At 57.2% G+C, this 23342-nt stretch overlaps 2 protein-coding genes and 1 long non-coding RNA gene across 21 annotated transcripts in view; 1 reads left to right on the top strand and 2 right to left on the bottom strand.

The window, feature by feature from the left end:
* Positions 1 to 2180: 2180 nt before the first annotated feature.
* TAMALIN (trafficking regulator and scaffold protein tamalin) lies at positions 2181 to 10174 on the bottom strand. 6 transcript variants are annotated; one of them, XM_033866695.2, is made up of 10 exons: positions 9921 to 10003; positions 7765 to 7814; positions 6957 to 7064; positions 6489 to 6558; positions 6106 to 6160; positions 5898 to 6000; positions 4659 to 4752; positions 4487 to 4553; positions 3849 to 3915; positions 2181 to 3390 (listed from the first exon to the last, which is right to left on the bottom strand). In XM_033866695.2, exons 6-10 carry the CDS (start codon positions 5959 to 5961, stop codon positions 2876 to 2878), a joined length of 807 nt encoding a protein of 268 aa, XP_033722586.1. In that variant the 5' UTR covers positions 5962 to 6000; positions 6106 to 6160; positions 6489 to 6558; positions 6957 to 7064; positions 7765 to 7814; positions 9921 to 10003; the 3' UTR covers positions 2181 to 2875. The 6 variants fall into 6 exon arrangements, with proteins under 6 accessions (XP_033722586.1, XP_073644752.1, XP_073644751.1 ...); XM_073788651.1 differs by lacking the exon at positions 9921 to 10003 and adding an exon at positions 8283 to 9912; XM_073788650.1 differs by adding an exon at positions 8283 to 8551 and having other exon boundaries at positions 6106 to 7064; positions 9921 to 10057.
* The window catches only part of ACVR1B (activin A receptor type 1B), a 43104-nt gene continuing 29853 nt past the window's right edge, over positions 10092 to 23342 (bottom strand). For 8 of the 12 annotated variants that reach the window (XM_073788641.1, XM_073788644.1, XM_073788642.1 and 5 more), the window contains one exon: positions 18623 to 21750. In XM_073788641.1, the coding sequence (XP_073644742.1) occupies positions 21263 to 21750 (488 nt within the window). In that variant the 3' untranslated portion in view covers positions 18623 to 21262. Of the gene's footprint in view, positions 11735 to 13495; positions 13602 to 18622; positions 21751 to 23201; positions 23333 to 23342 lie in introns of those variants that run through there. The other 4 variants (XM_019947180.3, XM_019947188.3, XR_012324395.1 and 1 more) reach the window with 3 other exon arrangements.
* LOC117314253 (uncharacterized) lies at positions 11557 to 20201 on the top strand. 3 transcript variants are annotated; one of them, XR_012324396.1, is made up of 6 exons: positions 11557 to 11691; positions 12281 to 12593; positions 14543 to 14739; positions 16604 to 16701; positions 16789 to 16878; positions 18414 to 20201. It is a non-coding gene; the product is annotated as an uncharacterized lncRNA (long non-coding RNA). The 3 variants fall into 3 exon arrangements; XR_012324397.1 differs by having other exon boundaries at positions 18436 to 20201; XR_012324398.1 differs by lacking the exon at positions 16604 to 16701.

The following is a 23342-nucleotide window of genomic DNA, read 5'->3' on the forward strand; positions in this document are numbered from 1 at the left end:
GGGAGCCGCTGTCTGTCATCACTGCAGAGCAGCTGTTCAAACAGGGAGCTTGGGGAAGCTCCGTTTTCTTAATCAAATGTCCTCCCTCCCCAGGACCAGGGAGGGCAGGGCAGCCAGGTGCGTGCGCCCTGGCTGGAGCCGACAGCCAGCCCCGAAGGGATTTGGTGAGAAGGACCCACAGATGCCAGCTACAGATGGTGCAGGGCAGGGGCCTCCCCACCCCACCCTCCAGGGCTGAGAGGTGGGTAGGTCGTGGTCACCCCTGTGCAGGGCTGGCCCCAAGGAGGCATTCCCATATATTGAGCACCTGCCACACGCTAGGCTGTGTGAGTCCCTGGAGCGGTGTTAGTAACACAGCTGAGTTTCCTGCCTTAGAAAGGCAAAAGGCAGATACAAAAGAAGTCAGTAAAATTACCAACTGAGAGTAAGTGCTATAAGGAAAGAAAAATAGAGGGCTCAAGGTAAAGCATAATGGGGACAGGGAACTTCTGATCAGATCACGAACATCTCTTTAAGGAGGTGATGTTTAAGATGAGATCTGAGGCTGGAGGAACCAGTCTTGCAAAGAAGACTGTTCCAGGCACAGGGAACAGTATGGGCAAAGGCCAGAGGCAGGAAAGAGCTTGGCATATTTGAGAATAGGACTAGAAAGAAGAGTGTGGCTTAAACATGATGAGTGACACAGAAGGAGAAACGATTTGCGCTTGAAGAGAACTGCAGGGCCCAGATCCTGCAGAGCCTCGTGCAGGGCATCCCAGTACAGTTGCAGAGGTTGTGCACTGCACAGAGGCTCGCAGCTGCCAAATCGCTGGGCCCGCGTGGCTGCCGTCAACCCACAGGAAGGGATGCGTTTTTGTAATTTGTCTGCCCAGAGGGACAACACATTATGGCTAGGCCACGATAAAGAGTTTGGATTTGATTTTTTTATTCCAGGGGAAACCATAACGGGTTTTAAGCGGAGGAGGGTTGTGACCCAATTTCCTTTTTGGAAAGATCACCCTAACTGCTGTGTGAAGGGGTGGTCCAGGGGTGAGAGATGAAGCAGGGAGCCATTCAGGAGGCAAGTGCAGTGGTGCAGGAGGGAGAGGCCTCCCTCCTGCCACTTAGACCTCTCAAAACCACCCCTTGTATGCTGATTACTGCCAGGGAGAAGCACTCAGGAGGCTCAAAACTCAGGCCCAACTCTGCCACCTACTTTCTGTGTGACCCTGGACAGGTCACTTGCCCCGGGTCACCTCAAAGAAGGTGGTGACCACCTCTTGAAGATGCTTTGAGCACACACTGTATTTATCGAGGCTCTATTATGCGCTAGCGTTGGGCAAGAAATAAAGCAGTGAGTAAGACAGGAGAGGTCCCTGAGTCCTGCTGTATGGAGTGTATATCCTAACAGGGAAGGGAGCCAGGCAAAACCCAAAACCCATCCGGGTCGAGACAGTTTCAGAAGGGGGTGAGTAGTATGATAGAAATAAAACAAGGCTCTATCAAAGCAGAGGGTGCGACAGTATTTTAGACCAGATGGGACGGCCTTGGGGAGGCCAAGCTGAGTGCCAAAGGAGTCAGCTATGGACGGAGCAAGTGCAGAGACCCCAAGGGCAGGGCATCTGAAGTGTACCGTGGGCGAAGTGGCCAGAGCAGGGAGCGAGAGGGGAGGCAAGAAAACGAGGCAGGCAGGAGTCAGATATCCCTGCGTAAGAGCTGGAATCTTATACTAGGAGTGATGGGAAGCTTTGAGGAGTTCTAGAGCAATGAGTGACCAGTGATTGGGCCTGTCACAGGTTGGGTGGGTGATGGCTAAGGTCTCCTAAGCAGGAGACCCCAGACCCCTGGGAGAAAGGATGCCAAGCAGTTGTTTACACAAGGATAGTTCAGAAGTATAGAGGAGCCTTGACCCCACCAGTTGTGGTATTTGGGGAGGGAAGTTCTAGATACATTAAACACGAGACCCAAGTTCTGAAGGGGTGTGGGGCCTCTAGTTCAGGCCCATACATGTAAGTTAAACTCTCCCAGTCTGTTTCCCTGGCTGCAAGCTCCGAGTAAATTAGATGTAAAATATTGTGTGTGTGTGTGTGTGTGTGTGTGTGTGTGTCTGTGCGTGCGCGCGCATGCTGGGGGTCGGGGTGGTGGAGTCAGAGCTTGCCCGAGCCCAACGCTCCCCCTCGGGCAGTCACCACACTGACACAGATGCAAAAAACCGTCAATTTTATACAGTCTGTGGTTCAGAAGCAACAATATGCAAAACGGTGGAACAGTCTGTGCTGCCCCCATCCCCCCAAGACAGGCCCATTCCTGTCCCCCAAGGGGCAGAGGACCCAGGACCCCTGCCAGGCAAGACCCCACTTAGTTACAGGCTCCTGGGAGGGGCCAAGCCCTTAGGGGTCAAGGCTGGGAGGGAGAGGGACCAGCGCTGGTTAACTGGAACTATGTCTGTGGGGGGATGGGGAAGCGACTGGGCATAGGCCATTTCTCCCCAAGGCCAAGGGTGGGGAGCAAGTAAAGCTGAGGAGAGGGCTTCGTGGGGCAGGGTCCTCTCACCCGGAGAAGGGGTTTTCTTGGACACCCCACAAGGCACTACTGACCCAGATGTAGGATGGCACGCCCCATCTTTGGCCCCGGAACCTCTCCCAACCCCGAGCTCGCCTAGCTCTCCGTGCCCACCTCCCACTGTGGTTCTGGGGAGGAGTAAAGGGGCCTGGGGCTCGGGTTCATTCACCACTCTGCACAAGCCAGGAAGGCAGGCCAGCTGGGGCTGGCGAGGACCCTCTCCCGCCGCCTTGGGCTCCCGGAGTCTCCGCGGCCAGGCGCCCGCCCCCGCCCCCTTTTTGCACTGGCTGGAAAGAATAAATAAATAAATACCTTCCCCCGCCCGCCCCCGCCCCTACAGCTGGCTCTCCTCCTCCTCCAGGGAGCGGTTGAGTCCGGGGATGAACTTGAGCAGCCGCCGGCGGAAGCTGCGGTACTTGGTTTTGCGCAGGCCGGGGCCGCACAGGGCCTGCTCGCGGGCCTCAGTCCAGAGAGCGCTCGGCGCGCCCACGCCGCCGCCGCCGCCGCCGCCGCCGCCGCCGCCCCCGGGGCCCGCGCACCGCACGCTGGCGCTGCGGCTCAGCACCGCCCGGGGCCCTGGGGTCGGAGCGTCGGCGGGGCCCAGGCCGGGCGCGCGCGCGGGGGGCGGGGGCGGCGGGGGCTCAGGCGGTTCAGCGCCCCCGAAGAAGCACGTGTGGTAGACGGCGTCGTCCGCGTCGCCCCCGGCCCGCCGCGCGCCGCCGCGGGAGCCCCCGGGGGCGGCCAGCAGAGGCCCGAAGGGCAGTGAGCCCGGGAGCAGGCCCGCACCGTACAGGCTGGAGCGCACGGACTCCAGCGTGTCATAGATGCTCGGGTCCTTCACCACGAGGCCTGCCGGGGCAGAAGACACGAGGGAGGGCCGTCAGAGGGCACGGGTAGGAGACCTCAGCTCCTTCCTGTTGACCATCTGTGTGGCCCTTGGGCAAGTCACAACCTTGAACCTCACTTCTCTTGTCTGTAAAACAGGAATTATACACTCAGATGCTTAGGAGGGTCACTTATGACACAAGAGCCACGGAAGGGGTCTGAAACAAACTCGTGGAGCCCTCCTGTTCCCATCTGTAAAATGGAGATGGTGCTATCTCGTACTTTCCTTCAGGGAACAACTGTGAGAATAAACTAAAAATGTGTGTGCATCAGCCTGGGGCAGCATTGCACCCAAAGTAGTAGCTCAACAAACCTTTCTTCACTTTGGAGGGGGAAGTAACCCACTAGTTCTGCGGGGGAAGCAGGAATGGGGGTATCAGTAGGGGTGCAAGTGGCCCTTCACACACCCCTAATCTACTCACCGTGCACCAGCCGCTGCTCCTGCACCATTAGGGACCTGTATTCTCCCCACTTCTCATACAGGGTTTGCTGTAAGAGACACGCCCCGCCTCACTGTCAGGAGCTAGCAAGAAACTAGCAGGAGGTGGGTACAGACTGAGGGATCAGGGAGTACACAGAAGAAACCTTAAGGTTAAAAGGAGGTTCAGGACTTCCCTGGTGGCGCAGTGGTTAACAATCCGCCTGCCAGTGCAGGGGATGCGGATTCCAGCCCTGGTCCGTGAAGATCCCACATGCCGCCAAGCAGCTAAGCCCGTGTGCCACAACTACTAAGCCTGTGCTCTAGAGCCTGCGAGCCACAACTACTGAGCCCGCGTGCCACAACTACTGAAGCCTGCACGCCTAGAGCCCGTGCCCCGCAACGAGAAGCCAACGCGATGAGAAGCCCGCGCACAGCAATGAAGAGTAGCCCCCGCTCGCTGCAACTAGAGAAAGGCCGCACGCAGCAACGAAGACCCAACGCAGCCAAAAAAATAAATAAATAAAATAAAATAAAAGGAGGTTCAAGCAGATAAACGACCCCTAAAAAAGAGTGCGGCCGGTAGGGGCAGGGGCTTGGGAAGAGGAGGGTGGCGACTGGACGTTATCTGGGCTGCTTTACCTTCAGGTACTGCAGACGAGCCTCCAGTTCCGCCTTCCGAATTGATGTCCCATACAGAGTTTCCAGTCTGAGGAGGTTGGGGAATCAAAGGTTAAGTGGGCCCACAGGGTGGGGAAACACTGAGAGAAGCTGAGCTCAGGAATCCCTCAGGGACCGCAGCACTTGGACGTACCTGAGAACGTTGCCAGACGCCTTAATGATGTCAACAATTTCCCGATGCCGGATGCCTTCCACGTTCAGGCCGTTGACACTAGCGATGGTGTCCCCTGCCAGGCAGAGAGGGGATCAGAATCTGCTCCACGGGGCATGTGGAAGAATTCCAGCCACCTTCGCCAGAAAGGGTAGGGGTAATGACCCCACAAAATTCTCCTGAACTCCCTACCCCCAGTCATGGTTCTGGGGAGATCGTGTCCAGGCCCGGCACCCCAGCAGAGGGGCCAAGGCCCTCAGACACCCACATTCTCACCTCACTCTCAGGAAGCTCTGTCCTCAAAGGCTGAGCCCTCCTGGCAAGCCTGGGCTGCCCCCAGAGCTGGTTATTTTGGTCCAGCCCACAGGCTGTCATGACACCCAGCCGAGACAGGAAGGGGGCAGGGTGAGAAGCACCGAGCTGGGAACTAACACCAGCCCCAGGCATGAGAAGCCTCAGCTCTGATACCCTGGGCCACTGCAGAGCCCCCTGACCTCAGGCAGAGCAAGGCACCATCTCCGAGGGCCCATTTCCCATCTGGAAAAGGGGGTGTGGACCCCTGCGGAGGCTACCATGGCGATTAGGAGGGAGGGTGGATGTGAAACTACTTTGCAAATATACCACTTAGCTACCAGGGGCTGCTGGTAAATAGGCAGGGAGGTAAGGGCTTAGGGAAGGAAATGGTGACAGGACTGGGTGGGGGTCGGTTGGCTGTCCCTTCCTGGGACTTGGGCCTCTAGATTTGGCCAATTCGAAGGGTCTCCTACCAGTGGCACCATTTCCTTGTTAGAGGAAGTATCACAGGTACCCCAGTTTGGGGCCAGGTTGGGAGCAAGACAGACCCTGATTCTCGATATCAAGCAGATCTAATGGAGTGGTTCCACCCCACCTCCTGCCCACGCTGGACTGCCAGATCGCCACGGGGAGGAAAAACAGCGGCACCAACACCTGCCATTTACCAGGCCCTGGCTCTGTGCCCAGGGGATTCCCTCACCACGCTGACGTGAGGACATGGTATTGCCCCCAATTTGCAGATGGCACTGCTCAGCATCACACAGTAAATGGCAAATTTGCCTAAGTCCAATCCGTGCTTCTTTCTGGCCTTCTCAAAATAGGAGGAGGAAGGGAAATTGTTTTCAGAAGAGATTTCTTACCCCCTCTGCTTGGGAGTAAGGTCATACCCCTCTTCCCAGAGCCCTGTGTCCCGGGTTCACGCCTCACCTGGTGTGAGCCCAGCCAGCTGGGCAGGGCTGGACTCATGAACCCGGCAGACAAAGGTCACCATCTCCACGCGCTGCTCCTCCCGGTGGTGAAGGCCATAAGTCTGTAATAAACAAGGGGACCCTCAGCCCAGCGGTGGGGCGAGATCCATCCAGCTCTCTGACCAGCCTCCCAAGCCGTCCCTCCCTCTGCACTCAGCTTCTCCCACCTGGATCTCAAAGCCGAAGGTCTGGTTCTCCTCCTTCTCCAAAGTCAGCACTTTCCTGCAGGAGACACAGGGGCCATCTCATCAAGACTGTCAGGATTAAAAGGAGCTTGCCAGTCCCAAAGCATGGCCCCCCGCTAAAGCTGGGAGTCTGCTCTGGTACATCCAGGCAGGGTTCCCTGTCTCCAGTGGCAAGTCACATTCATCACAGGTTGTCGGAATGTCCTTTTCCCATTCGCAGCTGAAATCAGCTTCATTGAGCCACACAGCTCAACCCAGCCCCTGGTGGGGGAGGCACGGGGACAGCTGACCCCCAGAACCGGTGGACTTGCTGAGTTTTTCAGCCACACTCCCAGCTTTCTAGTGAGCCCCAGAATACTACTTACTGATTTAGCTGAGGCCCCAAATTCGGCCACAGCCTGGAGCACCGTCCGCTGCAGAGCCCTGGGGAGAGGGCTGGCCCCACCCCCAGAGGCCAGTCACGAGGCTGAGCCCAGACCACAGCTGCTCCTCCCAGCTGCGGTGAGGCCAGCCCACCAGATGTGAGGGCTGGGGGGAGGGGAGCCTCGAGGCCGCCCCTTCCCGCACTGCAGGCCTGCCCACTGGACACAATGGTCTGGAGTAGCTCCAGATTCTCGTCTGCTGGGGGAGCCCAGAGTTTCCTCTGCCCACCCCCACACCCCCTTCCTTCCCGCCCAGCCAGAGGCAGAGTTAAAGCAGCCTGCAAAGGCCCCTTCAAGCCTCAGGGCCTCAGAAAGGCCCTGGAGACCCAGGCCTCTCAGTGCCCAACCTGACCCACATACCCCCCAAATGCTGAGCGGCAACTCCCCGCCCCAGCCTGAGCTCCTCCCTACTTTGAACGCAGGGCTTTCCCCCTCTACACGTATTGGGGCGGGAAGCAGGGTGACTTCTGTGTCTACTCCAGTGCTCTCTGGTTTTCTGGAAGGGTTGGCAAACTTTTTCTGCAAAGGGTCAGACAGTAAATATTTTAGCCTTTCTTTTCGAGCCCTAAATTATTTGACAGCCTCCGTCCTATACTGTTCTTTGTTTTTACTTGTACGACCCTTTCGAAATATAAAAACAACTCTTGGCTCAAGGCCAGTCTGGCCAGCGGGCCACAGTCTGCCGATCCAGTTTGGAAGAAGCCACGCCCAAATCAGGATGGGACCTGGGCAGAGTGGGGCCTGAGTCAGCACCTACTTCTGCCCTCACCTCAGACCCTTCCTAAGAGGCCACCACAGGACAGGACCAGCAGAGGACTGAGATTTGGGGTGCAGGGGCAGACAGACTGGAGCAGCTGGGCGTAGCCTGGCCATGGTTTGGGCCCTCGGAGTTTGCTGGGCTGGGAGGGCTCAGGGTAGCCCCGAAGACTTCCTGCTTCCCTCCTCCCAGATCCAGATCTCTCCGGGGAGGGGTAACTGGCAGGGACTGGGGGTGGGCTGAGGAGCACCTGATGACTCAAAAGTCCCTATCTCCTTCCTCTGCCACCCCCTTCACACAGCCCACACCTCCACCTGCCCCTCATTCCTAGCAAGGGTGCTGTGCTGAGAGGGTGGGAGAGTGACTCCCCCCTGGCTGGGCTGAGATGCTGTGTCGTGCTGCCCCCAACCCAGCGCCTCACCCTTTTGGACCAGGGCAGGGGCTGCGGTAATGGTGACTCACCGCTGCTGTTCGGGACTCTGGCTGAGGTTCTTCCAGCGCAGTCCCGAGCCCTGGGTGGGAAGGAGAGTCAGGAAGGAGCAGGTGAGAGGGAGCTGCCCGGGAGCAGATGGTGAGAGCCCTCCTTTGGGGGTTTCTCACCTGGGCTCTGGCCCTAGACCCAGCACCCCACTTCCTGTTGCCTGTGTGTCCGGCCCCAGCTCCACACTTACTCTGGTGCCGGCGTAGCTATCTGCAGAGTGCCGCCACCAGCACCATTCCACAGCTTTCTCCCTAAGCTCTATCCCCACAGCCGGAGGACTGTGGGGGCACAACAGTCTCCCGGGTTCCAGATGCATGAACCTCTAAGCCCTGTGCTGGTTCCCAACCTGGAGGGTAGGGGGTTTCATTACTCTAGATAGAACAGTCTCCACCCCCAGGGTGCACGTCTGCGGCGGCTCAGGCCCCCTAGACCCCACAAGCTGAAGCAGGGGCTCTTCCCAGCTGTTATTCAAGGAAGGGCAGGGGGCCCCTGGGCTTGCCTGTGAAAACACTCCAGAGGCCCCTGGGCCGGTCAGGTCTCTCCTCAGTTCTCATTCACACAGAGTGGCTCGGGGGAGCCGGGGTCAGAGGCCCAGGTCTGGAGGGCTGGACTCTCAGCCTGAACATGGAAAGGCAGAGGACAGAGGGGCCCAGCCTCCTCCCTCAAAGTAGACTGTTTCAGGGACCAACTATGGATTCCAGCTGCAGGTGGCCAACTGTGCCCAGCTCCACCTGGGTCTCTCAACATTGCCATATATTTTGTTGCTTTCTGGGACAAAAACGAACAAAAAAACAAAACCTTGGATCTCAAACTTGTCCATAAGTCTCACTATACTTAAGGAGAGACATTGGGAGGTTTTTTTTTTTTTTTTGACATGGCGGATGACAGAGCTGAGGGTCCCTACCTCTTTTGGGTCCTTGAGAAACTAAAGCAGTCTCTCTCCCTCCCTAAATTATTGATCCTTGGAAGAAGCCCAGTGCCAGACCAGCCCTTGTCCTGTGTGCCCCAAACAGCCCAGGGCCTTCCTGGTCGGTGCCCTTGTTAACCCTCCCCCCAGGCTGCCCCAAGGCCAGGAAGAGAAGGAAGCCCTCCTTCTCCAGAACCAAAGATTGGCCTCAGGGGTGGGGACAGTTCCCAAATGGGCCAGGGAGGAAGGACTGGGCCGCAGAGAGAGACCCCTTTGTCTTTCCACCCGATTTTCATAAAATGCAAATTCTCAACAAGCTGTTCATTGTGTTGGGGGGAGCCAGGGGCCAGGGGGAGAGGAGGGGAGCTGAGCTGGGAAAGGCCACCAGCCCCCTCTCCTTAACCTGGGTCTTGAGTTCCCCTTTCTGAGTGCTCGGGTCCCCCTCAGGCCAGAGGAAGAGCCCTGCGCAGGGGGAGACTCAAAGGGCGGGCGCGGCCCGCATCCTTCCTGCCCCGCAGGCGCCCTGCGACCCCTCCCACCGCGTCCGGTCGCGGCTGACTTCCAGGGACCGGTGGCCTCGAGCCCCGCACCTCAGACGCAGGGCAAGGCGGCAGGCCCCGAGTCCAGGAATCCGGGCGTCCCCTCGGAAGGGTCGGCGGCGCCGCACGCACTTCCCCCGCTAGAAGGCACGCGGCGCGTCCGCCGCCCTCCCCACCTGGAACCCGCAGACTCTCAACTTGACTGGGCGAGCGGCGGGACCCCAGCCCGAGGCCTCCCCGCTCCCACGGGAGAAGCCCGGGCGAGGCGTCCTGGGGACCTCGAGACGTCTGGACGCGGGGAGGCGGGGCTCGGGGGTGGCCGAAGACCAGCTAGGGCGAGGGGAAGGGGACCTGGGGAGGCGGCAGGAAGGAGAGCAGCGAGACGGGGCGGGGGCGCATGGGGAGTGGAGAGCCAGCCGCCAGGTCGGGGGCGGCGTGGAGCCGGGGTCGCGGGTATGGGGGATTGCTCCTTCTGAGCAGAGGATCGAGGGGACCCAGCAGGATCTGAACGTGTCCGTGGGGGATCAGCGGGCTGGGGAGGAATGGGGGAACTCGGGGACCCCAGGAGACTGCTGTGGGGGTCGGCAGGCGCGAATGGGGGCTGCTGCGGGTTGCGCGGGTCCTGAGGAAGGGACCCCGGAGGGTACCGAGAGCCGGGCGGGGGGCCGCGGGAGTTGGGGGGGATACGCACCTTTCGGCGGGGCAGGGTACCCCCGGACACGGCGAGCGCGCGATACAGCTCGGCCGGGTGATAGTCCTCCAGCGCCGCGTACAGCTCGTCCCCGGGGGTCCCAGGGCAGGCGGCTGCGGCAGGGGGGCCCGAGGCCGGGGTCGAGGTCGGAGGGGCTGGAGCAGCTTCCGAGTCGGGGGCCGGGGCAGCGGGGTCTGGGGTGGCCGCCGCCTCCTCTTTCTGCTGCAGCTTCCTGAGTCGGCGGAGGGTCATGGCTCCGGCGCCCCTCGGAGGCGGCGCTCGCTCCGCGCGGCGGGGCAGGCGGCGACTCGGGGATGCCAGCCGGGAGGGTGGTGTGTCGCCTCCCTTTATAGGCTCGGGGATCGGGGCGGGCGGGGAGCGGCCTCGCGGGGCCTCGCCCCCCGCACGGCCGGCTCCGCCCCCCCCCCCGGGGCGGGGGGGCCCAGCTGTCCCGGAGCCCCGCCCACAGCTCCCGAGGCATGCCAGGCTGGGGAAACTCTTGGGGACCGGAGTGCTCAATAGGGGGAAAAGCTAGCCTCAGAGGGGAGGGGGGTCCAGGGCATCGGGGGGCGGAGCATAGGTCTCCGTGATACCTGAGGGACGGGGAGCCTGTGAAGGGGCTTGTGCACGAGATTTGAAAATTTAGGGATGGATATCTTTGGAGATTCAAGCAGTCTGGCCGTGGAGCGACCGTAGGAGTCCTTAGGAGGAGGTTTGGAGGCCGCCCAGAGTAAGATTCTAGGAGACCCAAGAGGCTGCAGGAGACTTTAGGAAAGGAGAGGGAGGCAGGGGGAGGGGTGAGGTCCCTGATGGGAGGGAAGAGATGGCCCTGAACTAACTGTGCAGAAGCTGCTAGGGAGTGAAAGGGTCCAGGATTTCCCCCTTACCCAGCTGTCCCAGAAGAGTTCAAAGAGGCTGCCTCTCCTTCCCATGTCATGGGGAAAGGGAAGAGGGGGTAACCCAAAAAGTAGTGGACTTAATTCTGGCCTGTCCCCTCAGAAGGTCAGGAGTTGTTCCTCCTGGATAAACCTTTCCTCACCTCCTGATGTTGGAGCTCAGGTATCCTTTTCCCAGCCGATACATCCTTACTATGGGGGCTGACTCATGGCAGGGGATGTGACCGCGCTGAGTGGGTGCTCAGGGCTGGGGGATGGTGCTCAGCCATTATCTGACCTTTTTTGGGGAGCATCTTCCCCCCACCCCCGGCTGTGTTGCTGGTGGCTGCCAGGCCATGGGAGAGGTGGGAATGGCCCAGCTGTCGTCAGTGGTACCCGAATAAGAAGTGAGAGGAGGAAGTGGAAGGCCAGGTCTGGCATCTAAAGAGTGGCCAGCCACCGCAGGGCGTCAGCATCACAAGCCGGGGGCTCCACATCCCGACGTCTGCCACTGAACAGAAGCCAGGAATGTCCACATTGTCCCCTCCTCCAGTGTTCCCAAATCCGTTATGCCTTTCCAGCTGACATTTATTGTGCTGTGCACACTGTTCTGTGTAATCTTTTACATCTTCTACATCCATGAATGAATTCATTTGGTCTTTATAACAACTCTATGAAAACAGATACCATTATCATCCCTTACAGAGGAGGAAACTGAGGCCCAGAGAGGTTAAGTAACTTGCTTTAGGTCCCTCAGTGGCAGAGCTGATTCGTACCTGGGCAGCCTGGTTGCAGAGCTTGCAATCTAACCACCGTGTGATGCTGTCTTCCGCTGTTCTTCATTCACCCTGTGTTGAAGCCCTGCTCCGGGCCAGGTTACAGAGGCTCTTGGTCAGGTAGGGAGTGATACACGCACTGGTGCTGTGTTAGATGTGTGGCCTGCGGAGTACAGAGGGGCTAGTGGCCCAGCAGCCTGGGGAGACCAGGAAAGGCTTTCTGTCTCCTGTCTCTCTCAGTCCATGGGTCTGTCTCCGTCTTCTTGCTTCCTAGTCTCCTTGACTCCGTCTGTGTCTTCCCCACCCCCAGGCCCCTGGGGCCCCAGCCCCTACAGGAGGTGTGTGTGGGGGGTGCTTCTTCACCCTGCAGTGATTACACAAGTCCAGATGGCAGGATGCTCGTTGGGTGGGGGGCAGGGGGTGGATTGGGGACTGCCACGAACCAAGTGCTAGCTCCCTTAGTGCCTTCCTCTCCCTCCTCCCACCTTCCCCCTTGGCATCACCAAGTGGCCATCAGCTGAGGGGCCGAGGGGGCGTTGGTGGGGAAACACGGGACTCTATTGTGAAGCATTAGCACAGATGGACCCCTGGACCGTCTGCTGCCTGCTCCTGACAGACGGCATCTGCAGCGGGGGTGGGGATGGGGAGGCAGGCAAAGGCAGCAGAGGCAATGGTTTCTATCCTCCTCACTCTGTGCTTACTCATGCAGGGACCCTCAAAAGGGCATCTTGTAAGCTCTTCCGTACCGCCACCCCACCTATCCCAGAGGCTTACCTAAGGGACAGCTCCTCGCCTGAAACCTGGAGGAGCAGACACCACGGGTGTCACAGCACCTGTGTCTGCCAGCCCTGTTGAGACATTCCTCCTTCAGACTGACGTGGAGACAGACAGAGACTGCCCATCAGTATCCAGGCCAGCCTGCCTCCCGACCTCCAAGTCAGAGAACAGCACCAGAGAAGTGAAGCTTACACCAGTTTCCGCCTCCTGCCAGGCAGGGCACCCTAGAGAACCCCAGAGTAAAGGTGGGCCCAGGAGATGCAATTTCTGTCACGTTCATTGCATGATTTCCTCAAACCCTAGAACTTCAGAGCCGGGAAGGGCCCCGTGGGCCGGAAAGGACACCAAGTGGTCCAAGTCCTTATTCAACGGAGGAGGCGAACTGAAGCCCACCAGGGAGGGAAAGATGGTGGCAGAAGAGGCACTAGAAGCCACTAGAGCCCAGGTCTCCTGACTCTGGAGACTATTTAACTCAGCTGCTGGTAGCTCCCGCTGAGAGCTCAGAGACCCGCGCCTGCTTCCTCCTCCCAATCTTCCCAGTTTCTCCAGGGAGGTGATGGAGAGCCCAGGATGCCACACTGTGGGGTGGTGGTGCCCTCTGGTGGCCATGAGTCTCGGAAAATCTTCAAATCAGACTCCGAAGGGCTGTCTGGCTGGTGCTAGCCCCCCTCCTGGAATCCCAGCCAGGTCCCCAGAGCTCCTCTCTGGCCTGAGATGGTCTGTGTTCAGCTGAGACCCCAAGCCCCGCTTCGGTCACTGCGTTCTGGAGTTTCACACCTGTTAGGAAGTTGTGTGTTTGTCACCCAGCCGCAGGTGACACTGCTCGGTGAGAGGGCAGACAGCTGGTGGGCTTCCTGCACACGTCAGACAGTACACCAGGCCTAAAGCTTTGCTTTTTCCGACCCTCCACGACTTCCTCCTGAGCCCGAGTCTCTGGTCTAGCATCTGCTCTCCTCATCCCATCTTCTGCAGCTCTCTTAAGGCTGGTGGTGGCGGGGGGTGGGGGGTAGGGGGGGAGGGAAGCATGCTGCACGCCACCTGGGGCCTCATATTAGGACACCTCCCCCTCTGTTCTCCTACCCCCGGAAGCCTCTTTGCAAAAGCCCCATGGCTCTGGCTCCCGCAGACATCTGCACTCAATCTGTACCTTATTCCTGAGCGTGTCCCGGGCTTTCAGAGTGAACTCTCCAGGCTTTGCTTCCTTTGGATCCAGCTGTCCTGGCCCCTGGCTCTCAGGGTAGGCAGGGCTTGGCCTGTGGTAGGGGCACAGAGAGCGGGGGCTTGGCTAATGGACAAGGCCTAGGTGAGATCCCTTCTCTTTGGGACAAGCCCTTGCCCAGGTACCTAACAGTCAACGGTCCCCTGAGTCCCGTCCTCGCCCACCTGCTCCAGCTCTAGGCTCCCATCAGGAGGTCGGGGCACTCAAGGCAAGAGCTCCAGAAGCCCAGGCTCCTCTGGCATCTGAGTTAATGTCAGGGCTCTCGCACAGTCATTTCATCCCAGGACTGGGGGGCTCACCGGTCCGCCGGGGCTCCTCTCTGGGTACTGCCACTGCTTCTGAGTGGAAGGTGGGAGGGTGAGGGCCTGGGACGGAGCCGGCTGTGTGGGCAGGAATGAGGGGCTGGGCCCTGGCTCTCGGGTGCTGAGGGAGGCCTGGGCAGCTGGTAGGCAGCTGACTGGGCAGGGAGCGGTTGTTTTCCTTAATGGTTCATATTGCCCAACTGTTTCCACGGGCTCGTGTCTGTGTGTGGCACTGGGGTCCAGGGGAGCTCAGCAGCAGGGGCGAGGGGGAGGTGGATCCATCACAGCCCAAAGAGCTAATTCTAGGGGGACTGAGAGCCGGAGCCAGGCGGATCTGGCCGTTTATTTGTTTTGGATACTGTAGCTTCTGAGTCTAGTCCCAGCCAGAGGCCAGGGACCATCTTGCCTCCTAGGTGGGATGGCAAGGTATCTCGGGCTTGAACAGGTTAGACTGGCAGGAGGGAGAAAGGGTCATCTCTCTAGTTTTCCTTACAGTATCCACAAACCACTTCTAGGACAGAGGGCATGTATTATCGTACCCCACCTCATTTCAGACAGGTACAGACGGCTAGGACAGAAAACGACAGCTTTTAGGGCCCCAGACTCCCCAGATCTCGTCTCTCTTGGCAAACACAGCTGCTCTGGTGGTCCAGCCCTGGTTCCTTCTCCCCAGGGACAGCATTGTACACAAGGCTGAGATCCTCCCGTGGACTCCACACTGAAGTCGGCTTCTCCTCACTGTCCACATCTGATCGCGCCCCCAAACTCTGCGTCCTTTCCACCGTCTCTCCCCGTCCTCCAGCTGTTCCTGCTCTACCACCTCGGCAATTACCTTCTCAAGTCAGCACTGTGTTCTCCCCCCCAGTACAGGTAAGATCGCATCACTCCCCTGCTCAAAACCCATCAATGGCCTGTCATTCCTAGAGCAGGAATGAAAAAAGAGGTGTTCATTCATGGGACAACTCCACATAAGCGAGCTGTTGAGAAGAATTTGGAGACCAGGTCGAGACCCAGGAGGAAAAACTACTGAGATCAGCAGTCTGAGGCAGTGGTCACAGGGGAAGCGATGGCACTGGTGGCTCTCGGGATACAGTCTTGACGGCTTAGCACAGCATGGCTCTAAGAGATCTCCTGTGTGCGCCCCTGGCTCTCTTGCTCTAGCCATACTGAACCTGTTGTTCTTGAGCAACGCACTTTAAAAAAATAATTAATTTCTGGCTGCGTTGGGTCTTCGTTGCTGTGCGCGGGCTTTCTCTAGTTGCGGCGAGCGGGGGCTACTCTTCATTGCGGTGCGTGGGCTTCTCATTGCAGTGGCTTCTCTTATTGGGGAGCACGGGCTCTAGGTGCGCGGGCTTCAGTAGTTGTGGCACACAGGCCCTAGAGCGCAGGCTCAGTAGTTGTGGCGCACGGGCTTATCTGACCCGCGGCCTGTGGGATCTTCCAGGACCAGGGCTCGACCCTGTGTCCCCTGCATTGGCAGGTGGATTCTTAACCACCGTGCCACCAGGGAAGTCCCGACACACTCTTTTTGACCAAATCTCCCTCCTCCCCAGTCAGCAGGCCAGTGCCTATCCCTAAATAGATGTCACCTCTCTTGACGCCATCTTCCTGTCTGTTCTGTGTTTCCAGAGGATTGTGTGTCTACCCCATCATAGCACTTACCTCAGTCCATTGTAATTACCTATTAACTAGTCCATTCCACCAGGCAGGGAGCCCCTGAAGGGCTGGCTTTCCCTAGGCACCTCACCTGAGCTTCCACGACGCATTACACACGGCTCTGTAATGGGACTTGCTAAAACCTGCTCTACTCTCGATTCTCTGTACAAATCCTCTCGGTCTCGAAGGGCAGTGGCCACAGCTTGTTCGTCCTTGTATTCTGCCTACTGTTTTACACACTAAGGTTGCTGAACTCGTGCTTGTTATTTAATAAGAATGTATTTAGAGCCCAGTCCATCCTATCGTTCCTTAAACCTTCCTATCCCATTATCCTCCATCCTTGGCCTCCAAGGAGCATTCCCAGGTGGATCCAGAGCCGTCTGCCTTATTCCTTAAATCCCACCCTGTCTGGCCATGGGATGCCTAACACTTTTCAGGGTGTGACGCCAGGGGTTTGGTCAGACCAGTCTGGATGTTCCTGTGAAGGTCTGATTGAGATGTGATCAACGTTTAAATCAGTAGACTTGGAGTAAAGTAGGTTAGGTTACCCTCCACGGTGTGGACGGGCCTCATCCAATCAGTTGAAGGGCTTAAAAGACTGAGGTCCCCTAAGGAAGAAGAAAGTTTGCCTCCAGACTGCCTTCAGACTCAAGACTGCAACATCAATTCTTCCCTGGGTCTCTAGCCTGTCAGCCTGCCCTGTAGCTTTCAGACTTAACAGCCCCACAGTTGTGTGAGTCAATTCCTTTAAATATCTATCTATCGATCGATCGATCTATCATCTATCTAATCTATCCAACCCTATTAGTTTTCATTTCTCTGGTGAACCCTAAGAAACCATTCCTGTCTTGATCTACAGCTCTCCCTCCCTCTCCCTCCCCTTCATTATGCAGCCCTCACATGTTCCTGCATGTCTCTTGAACTTTACTACTCTACCCCTCATTTTGTTTGGGTTGTATTTAGCAAGCATGTTCTCCAGCCTATAGATCAGAAGACATGGCCGGGGGTAGGGGGTGGGGACAGAAATTTAAAACGTGTGAAACAAAACCCCTAGTGATACACCATTAAATGAACGCAGGTCTCCTGGGTCGTGGGCCTTACAAAGGTGAAACGTTAGTAACCTTCAAGGGCACGTGAAGAGGTCCCAGAATTGCTGCCTTTCTGATTTTCAAAACGGTAAGGGTGAACCTGCAATCCACAGCCTAGTGAACTTTAGGTCCGTGCTTGGCAAGACGACTGATCATTGATTGGCTTTTGAACTAGGCTGAGATCCACTACAAACCACTTCACCTTTCCTTCCGACAGACAGATCAGAGACGCAGCAGCCACAGGAATACCTGCCACTTCAACAAGGTACCTGGGATTCTGCTGTTATCTTTGTCCAAAAAGAATTAGGGCCAGGGTGCGAGGACAGTTTAATTAGCAGCCACTCTGGGTTACTAGGATATATGCCAAACTTCGAGCCAACTTCTAGAGGTAAGTTACTTGATTTTCTCCGGCCCAACAGTCTCAGATGGGAGGACAAATGGAAAACTCTGGGCAACAAGCAGAATTCTAAAATATTGCCAGGCTGCAGCCATGGACAGGTTCTGTGGTAAAATTTCACAGGGTAAACCTGTAAGGCGTATAAGGTCCTGCACTTGAGTTCAAAATACCAACTTCTCATATACAGGAAAGAGGAAGGGGGCTGGATTTTACTCAACCCAAACATAAGATGCAGTCCTGGGATGTGACCTGAAGGTGTCAAGCAGAGTCTGGGATTCTCCTTCTAGTCTGTGCTGCCAGTGAATGCCTGGGTGGAATGTCATGTGCTCTCCGTGGCCCCAGGCTTGAGCCAGGTTCTCGGAGAGCAGCCGGCGTGGGGGAAGGGCATGGCGCCATGGAGGCAGGATGTGCAGAGGCTGAGGGGCTGCAGTCTCTGGCCAGACACCCTGGACCCAAGGTCTTCTCCACCCTTGTGAGCTATGTGGGCAATTTATTTGTTTTCCCTAACCCTCAGTTTCCTAATCCAATCTCATACATTGTTTTGAGGATGAAAGCAGTTCACGTACGTAAAGCCAATTCTGGCACACTGCGTAGCACAGAATAACTTTTTTTTTTTTTTGCCGCCGCACAGCATGCGGAATCTTAGTTCCCCAACCAGGGATCAAACCCATGCCCCCTGCAGTGAAAGCGCGGAGTCTTAACCACCGGACCGCCAGGGAAGTCCCACACAGTAACTTTTTAATAAGTATCTGCTAATATTAACTGAAAAAACCCTAAGCTTTGCCACATTCATAGTAACGTAACAGCTGCCTTCAAATATGTTAAGGGACCTTACATGGAAGACAGAATAAGTGCTCTGAACCATCCTGGAGAGAAGTTGCAGGGAGGTTTCCCAGTTCTAGGTAAGGAAGGGCTGTTCACTGAGCAGATGGCCGGCAGGTGAAGGTTGTGGTCCTGAGTGTTACAGCAAGAGGCCCCCGCCACTCGGCAGGGATGCTGTGGGGGAGGTCAAATGCCTGATGGGTGCTGGACCTCTGGAGTCCCATCTAAACTTGAGAGTCTATGATTCTAGGACTTGCTCTCTTGGTTCCTCAGCCTGGAGATGTTGGGTTAGGGCTGTTCCTCACAGCCACCCGCACACTGAAAACCCCGGAGTCACCACTGAAGACTCCCATCTCAAAGTCGCTTAGCCAACCCCAAATTCACATTTATACTCCAAGTCAGGAGGGGGAAAGCTAAAACTGAGGAGGGCCCAGGCTGCCTTCGAGACTGGGTGGTTTGTGACTTACCAGGATCAAGACCCTCTTTTATATAAAGAGAAAAATGCTAAAAGACAAAGACAAATACAGGCAAAGCCCAAGAAAAGGTGCTGAGTTCGTCCTCCGCTCCCTCTCACACGCCAGGCCCTCCTTCTATGAAACACAGGGCAACAGCCTCAGGAAGACCCCGGATGTTCCGACAGGGTCCTCTTCTGACATGACCTGCTGCAGCTGCTGTTAACGTCGTACCCCAGCCAGTGGCGGGAGGGACGCTACCTGAAGCACCTGCCCAGCTCCTCTGATAAAGGCTGGGCAGCCAGTCCACAGATGTAAAACAGATGGCACCAGAAAAGCTCTGTGAATAAAACTTTAATAATGTACAGCAGAAACTGGACAGGCTCATTCTTATATTAAAACAAAAGATTTCCTATATTACAACTTATTTACATTTGCATACTGAAGAGGTAAAGTGTCTAAGTGGCTATCTTACAGTCCATTCTAATAAAATGTACAAAAACAAACAGAAGTACCGAGAATGCCGTTCGGGGGCCTTGACGGCGACCTAAGAACGGGCTTGGACTTGGTCTGTGAATCCAGAATCCAGAGGTGCAGGTAGCCCTATGGATCGGGGTTAGCCTCGGGGGCCAAAACCACAGCTTTAGTTTCTTCCCAACTCTCTCACTCCTAACTCTCGGGTTAAGAGTGGTGGCGGTGGGATTGGGAGCTTCCCCCCAAAACTGCTCAGTCTTCCCCAGAGGTGGAGAAGGAGGAGTGTGTGGTGAGGACAGCAGGGCCACCGGAGGAGTGGGCTAGTGGCTTGGGAGTCCCTGGGTCAAGGAGTGTTGGCAGATCCCAGAGGCTGGCTGCGGCGGGGGGGGAGAGGAGTCTGAGTTCCGTCATCTCCTCTAAACCGCTAAGTTCTGCCGCAGGGCGGACAGATGGGGCATCGGCAGGGGTGGGGAAGAAGGTCCCCCTAATGACACAATTGGTATTCGAGGGAAATTAGTCAGGAGCCAGTAAATTGGCTCAGAGGGTTAGGGGAAGATCTCCTTTAACGCAAGGAAAGAAGCGATACAGCAGGAAAATAAATAGGAAGGCCAGGGCACGGGGGAGACCAATGGAAGTGGGGGGAGGGCTCTCCCCTCCTCCACAAGCTTTGGCAGAGAATCGCTGGGCTGGAGGCAGGGATGCTCTGAGGCTGCACACAGTCTGTGCCTCCCCTGGGGGCAGGAAGGGGGCTCCGGATGAACGCAGCGACTGGGGGGGGGTCTCACTGCCCACCACCGGCCTCTTTGGTGGGGGACAGGTGGGCATCCTCACTCCTTAGTGGTCTTATATAAGAGCAATCACTCCAGGCTCAAAAGGCTCAGAAGCAACTACGAAAACTTCTGGTTTCAAAACAGTCACCCACTAACTTGAATGGGTCCCGTGGTCGGCGCTCCAAGAGTAGGACCCAAGCCTGTCTTGTTCACAGCTGTATTTCCCAGCGCCCGGCGCACTGCTTGGCATCCAGCAGGCACTCAGCGATGTCTGTAGCGTGAATGCCTGCAGGAGAAGCTGCAACCTGCTGGACAACACACGGAAGGCCAGGGCCCCAGTGCAAAACCCACTTGTGGAACTGGGAGGGGGGGCAGAACGCAAGCGAGACCAACCCCCAGGGCAGAGGAACTCTTGCTGCTGGGTGGGGGGAGCAGGCTCAGGTACAAGGACAGACATTTCCAGTGTGATTGAGCTGTGTGCGTTTGATTGAAGCATTTTTTGTGTGGTTGTTTTTATAGGGATTTCCTTAAAAACAAATAGATTGAGAGGTAATCATCACATAGAGATGGTTTTCCTTTTATAAAAACTTAACAATATTTAAAAAAAGTTAAAATCCAGACCCTCCCAATTAAATTAAAAAAAAAAAAAAAAAAGAAAGAAAAGAAAACCAAACCACTCCAGTTAAGTTATGGCTTCAAAGTTAATATATACCTAAGATATGCTGACGGAATCACCACCCACAACCGTGCTTCCAGACGTCGTTAAATACTACACTCAGGTTAAACAACAGGTTCAGCTCGGGCTGTTCCCTTTAGTAAAGCCCCTGAAGTGGATGCAAGTCTCACATCTTCCCTCCACCGTGATCAGATAATCCAGTAAAAGACCCATGCAGATGCCTCCCTCCCGCCCCAGACTCCCTCCCCACTCCTTGCCCCCCCTTCCCTTCCCCACCCTAAATCCACTACCACCAAAAATATACACTGCTGTTTCCAGAATGTGGGATATGAAAGACAGATGTGACATTCCGATCTGAGTCCCAAGATCTGGGCTTCAGATTCCTCGGCCCTTCCTCGACGCTGCCGAGGACACTGCCCTTAGGCTGGCTCATTTCCCACGGTGGCCGCTGACCACAACACCCAGACTGCCACCGAGATTCTCTCCCTGCCCATCCCACCCCGCCTCCCTTACGTCTGGACCCAAGAGCCTTGCCTGCCAAGACAACCGGGCCAGCTTTGGTTCCACAGTCTGAAATGGAGAAGGAGGGCCAGGCGACACAGGGCAGGGAGACCCACCGTGGAGGGGGGCTTCTGGAAGGGAGGGGAGGGAGACCTCCGGAAGGGGCACCAGGGAAACCAGACGCTGCTCACTACTGAACAGAGGCCCCAGCGCGCAGAGCCGGCGTGACGACCACACGCCTGACCTGCACATGCACGGAAAGCTCGAGCAGGTAAGTGCGCACCTACAGACACACGTGCGCGCGCACACACACACACGCACACACGCGCACGCGCACACACACGTGTAAGGGCGCGGCACAGACCAGGCACAACAGGGGACGCACCTCGGCACATGCATACACGGCTGGACAGACGGGCACTGGCAGTCCCTCCAGGTGTCCCGACGGGGCGGAGGGGAGCACGAGGCCCGGCGCTGCCGAGAGGGGCCATCCTTCTGGTTCCCCGGGCTGCCTCGCTGCGCTGGGGTTGGTCCCAGAGGAAAGCCCTCGGTGCCGCTCAGCAGGGGCCACGCTCGCTCCTCCCGGGCCCTCCCAGGCCGCCCGTCACCATGCCAGGCTTCTCGCCAGGTGCGCTGGGCTTTGCAGAACTTCCCACTACAGCCGGTCCAGGCTGTGGCACTGAGTTCTCCACACCGTTTGCTCTCAGAGGCTCTGTGCCACTAGGAGGTAAATATAAAAGGTGTCTGTGTCTCAAACCCAATGTGGGAGTGAGCGAGTCTCCCGGGCTCTGTCCCTCTTGCGGGCCAGGCTCCTGGCCACAGAGGGCTGGGCAGAAACGAGAGGTAGGCCTCCATCGGACGCTCAACACGGCAGCTCGGCTGTAGGTCCCGCTGCCCAGCAGCGTGTGGGGAGGGGCAGCTAGATCTTCACGTCCTCCTGCACGCTGAGCTGGGAGAGGGTCTTCTTGATGCGCAGCGCGGTCAGGCGGGCCGCGCCGTTGGCGTACCAGCACTCCCGCATCATCTTCCCCATCACCCGCAGCGCCTGCACAGAGACCCGGCGTCACTCGAGCCTGCCCCCGCCCCCACTGAAGCCTTCCTGGTCCCCAGGCTGCCGTCTCCCCCACCCGTGCTCCGCCCGCCCCCCACCCCCTGCCCCGGGCTCCCCCTTCCTTAAGGGACAGCCTGGGGAGGGGGACCTTCTCGGCAAGCATGGTTGGTCAGCCACTCCCCGGTGTCTGGGTGATCCTGAGAGAAATACCTGCAACGGCCTGTGATCTGAAAATCACTTCTGGAAGGTTTGAGTATCCGTGTTTATGACTGTTTACTGACTGCTTTTTGTAAAGCAGCGCTCGAGCCAGGCACAGCAGGGACATCCCCCAGCACGAGCACGCACGCGGCTGTGACCCCACGTTCACGTGCAGAGACAGGGTGGCGGAGGAGGAGGCAGCAGCCCCTGAGGGGCAGCCTCGTCAGAGGCAGAAGCTCACGGCCAGGGCCCGGACGGCACAGGCCAGGGGCAGCCAAGGGGCGGACCTGGAAGGTCACCTGTGGAGGGCTACGGAGTCCCCAGACTGCTGCCTCAGGCCTGTTTTCCAGGTTCCTTTTAGCAGTGGGACCCGTTTTCCCCAGCGGAGTCCCAACACACAAACAGCCCCGACTGAAGAGGGAGTGGGGTGCGGGCAGCTGAAGACCAGCTCTTTCTGCTTCCCTCACCCTCTGAAGTGAATAAACCCTGAGGGTTCCAAGGACCATTTTGGAAAAGGCTGCTCTGTCAGGCAAAGCGGAGGCGTCACCAAAGTGTGAGCGCAGTAATTCTGCTCTTCAACGCAGGCCTGCCCTCCAGTGGACACACTCCTTAAAGCAGAGCCACGAGAGAAAAGGGGGCCCAAGAGCACTAGCGAAGCAAACCCTGTGCCGCCAAAGACTCCAAGACCCCGCAACTCCATGCTTCTTAGGAATCTAGATCATACATTTGTCCTCGTTTCTGTTATTGCCATCGAATGCCACCCCCTCCCCGCTTCATCCGCCATCACTCCCCAACCCAAATTCTCTACACCCTCCTCGCTTCTGAGTTTTTAGAAAGGCCACTTCCCTCGCAGACATGTCTTCTCACCGAGTCCCACCCCCTCATTCTTCTACACCCTTCGTGGACGCCTCTTCTTAACTCTTCCACGAAGCTCAGCTCACCCCTTGGCTCCAGAGCCATTTTTCTAGTTGGGCAGGTCTAACAGCTCCCACTCAGTCTTTGTTCTGTCTCTTATCTGTGTCCTGGGACCAAGCCTTTTTCTTCTTCTAGGCTGTCAATTCCAAAGGGGACCCTCCAGTGCCCAGGACAAGGGCTCAGTATATATAATACAACAGCACATAACAGTCTGCAATGACCGACACGCTCAGGGGGTAGCCCTGGGGTTGGCCCCACTTTTGGCAAACCCTCTTCTAAGGGAGAGAAATCGGGCAGATAGAAAGGCCACGGGAGAGAGGGGAGCTTCCCACCTCGTAACTCTGCCACCAGTTGGGGATGTTGGGGCGGAGCTTCTGGTCGCATACGACCTTCCGCATCTCCTCAATGGAAGGGTCAGAGGGCACTAGGTCATAATATGGTAGCTGATATTCCTCATGGACTCCTGGGAGAAA

This window comes from Tursiops truncatus, chromosome 11, assembly GCF_011762595.2.
Source record: "Tursiops truncatus isolate mTurTru1 chromosome 11, mTurTru1.mat.Y, whole genome shotgun sequence".
In the NCBI taxonomy this organism is placed as follows: domain Eukaryota; kingdom Metazoa; phylum Chordata; class Mammalia; order Artiodactyla; family Delphinidae; genus Tursiops; species Tursiops truncatus.

What these genes read in the sequence shown, in the direction of transcription:
- TAMALIN (XM_033866694.2), bottom strand. Translation starts at nt 10,172, where the DNA reads ATGACCCTCCGCCGACTCAGGAAGCTGCAGCAGAAAGAGGAGGCGGCG. An exon ending in GTACCCTGCCCCGCCGAAAG is followed by an intron (nt 7,815 to 9,920) that starts GTGCGTATCCCC and finishes CTTCCCACCCAG; the next exon opens with GGCTCGGGACTGCGCTGGAA. An exon ending in GGAGCAGCGGCTGGTGCACG is followed by an intron (nt 3,391 to 3,848) that starts GTGAGTAGATTA and finishes CTGCCCCGGCAG; the next exon opens with GCCTCGTGGTGAAGGACCCG.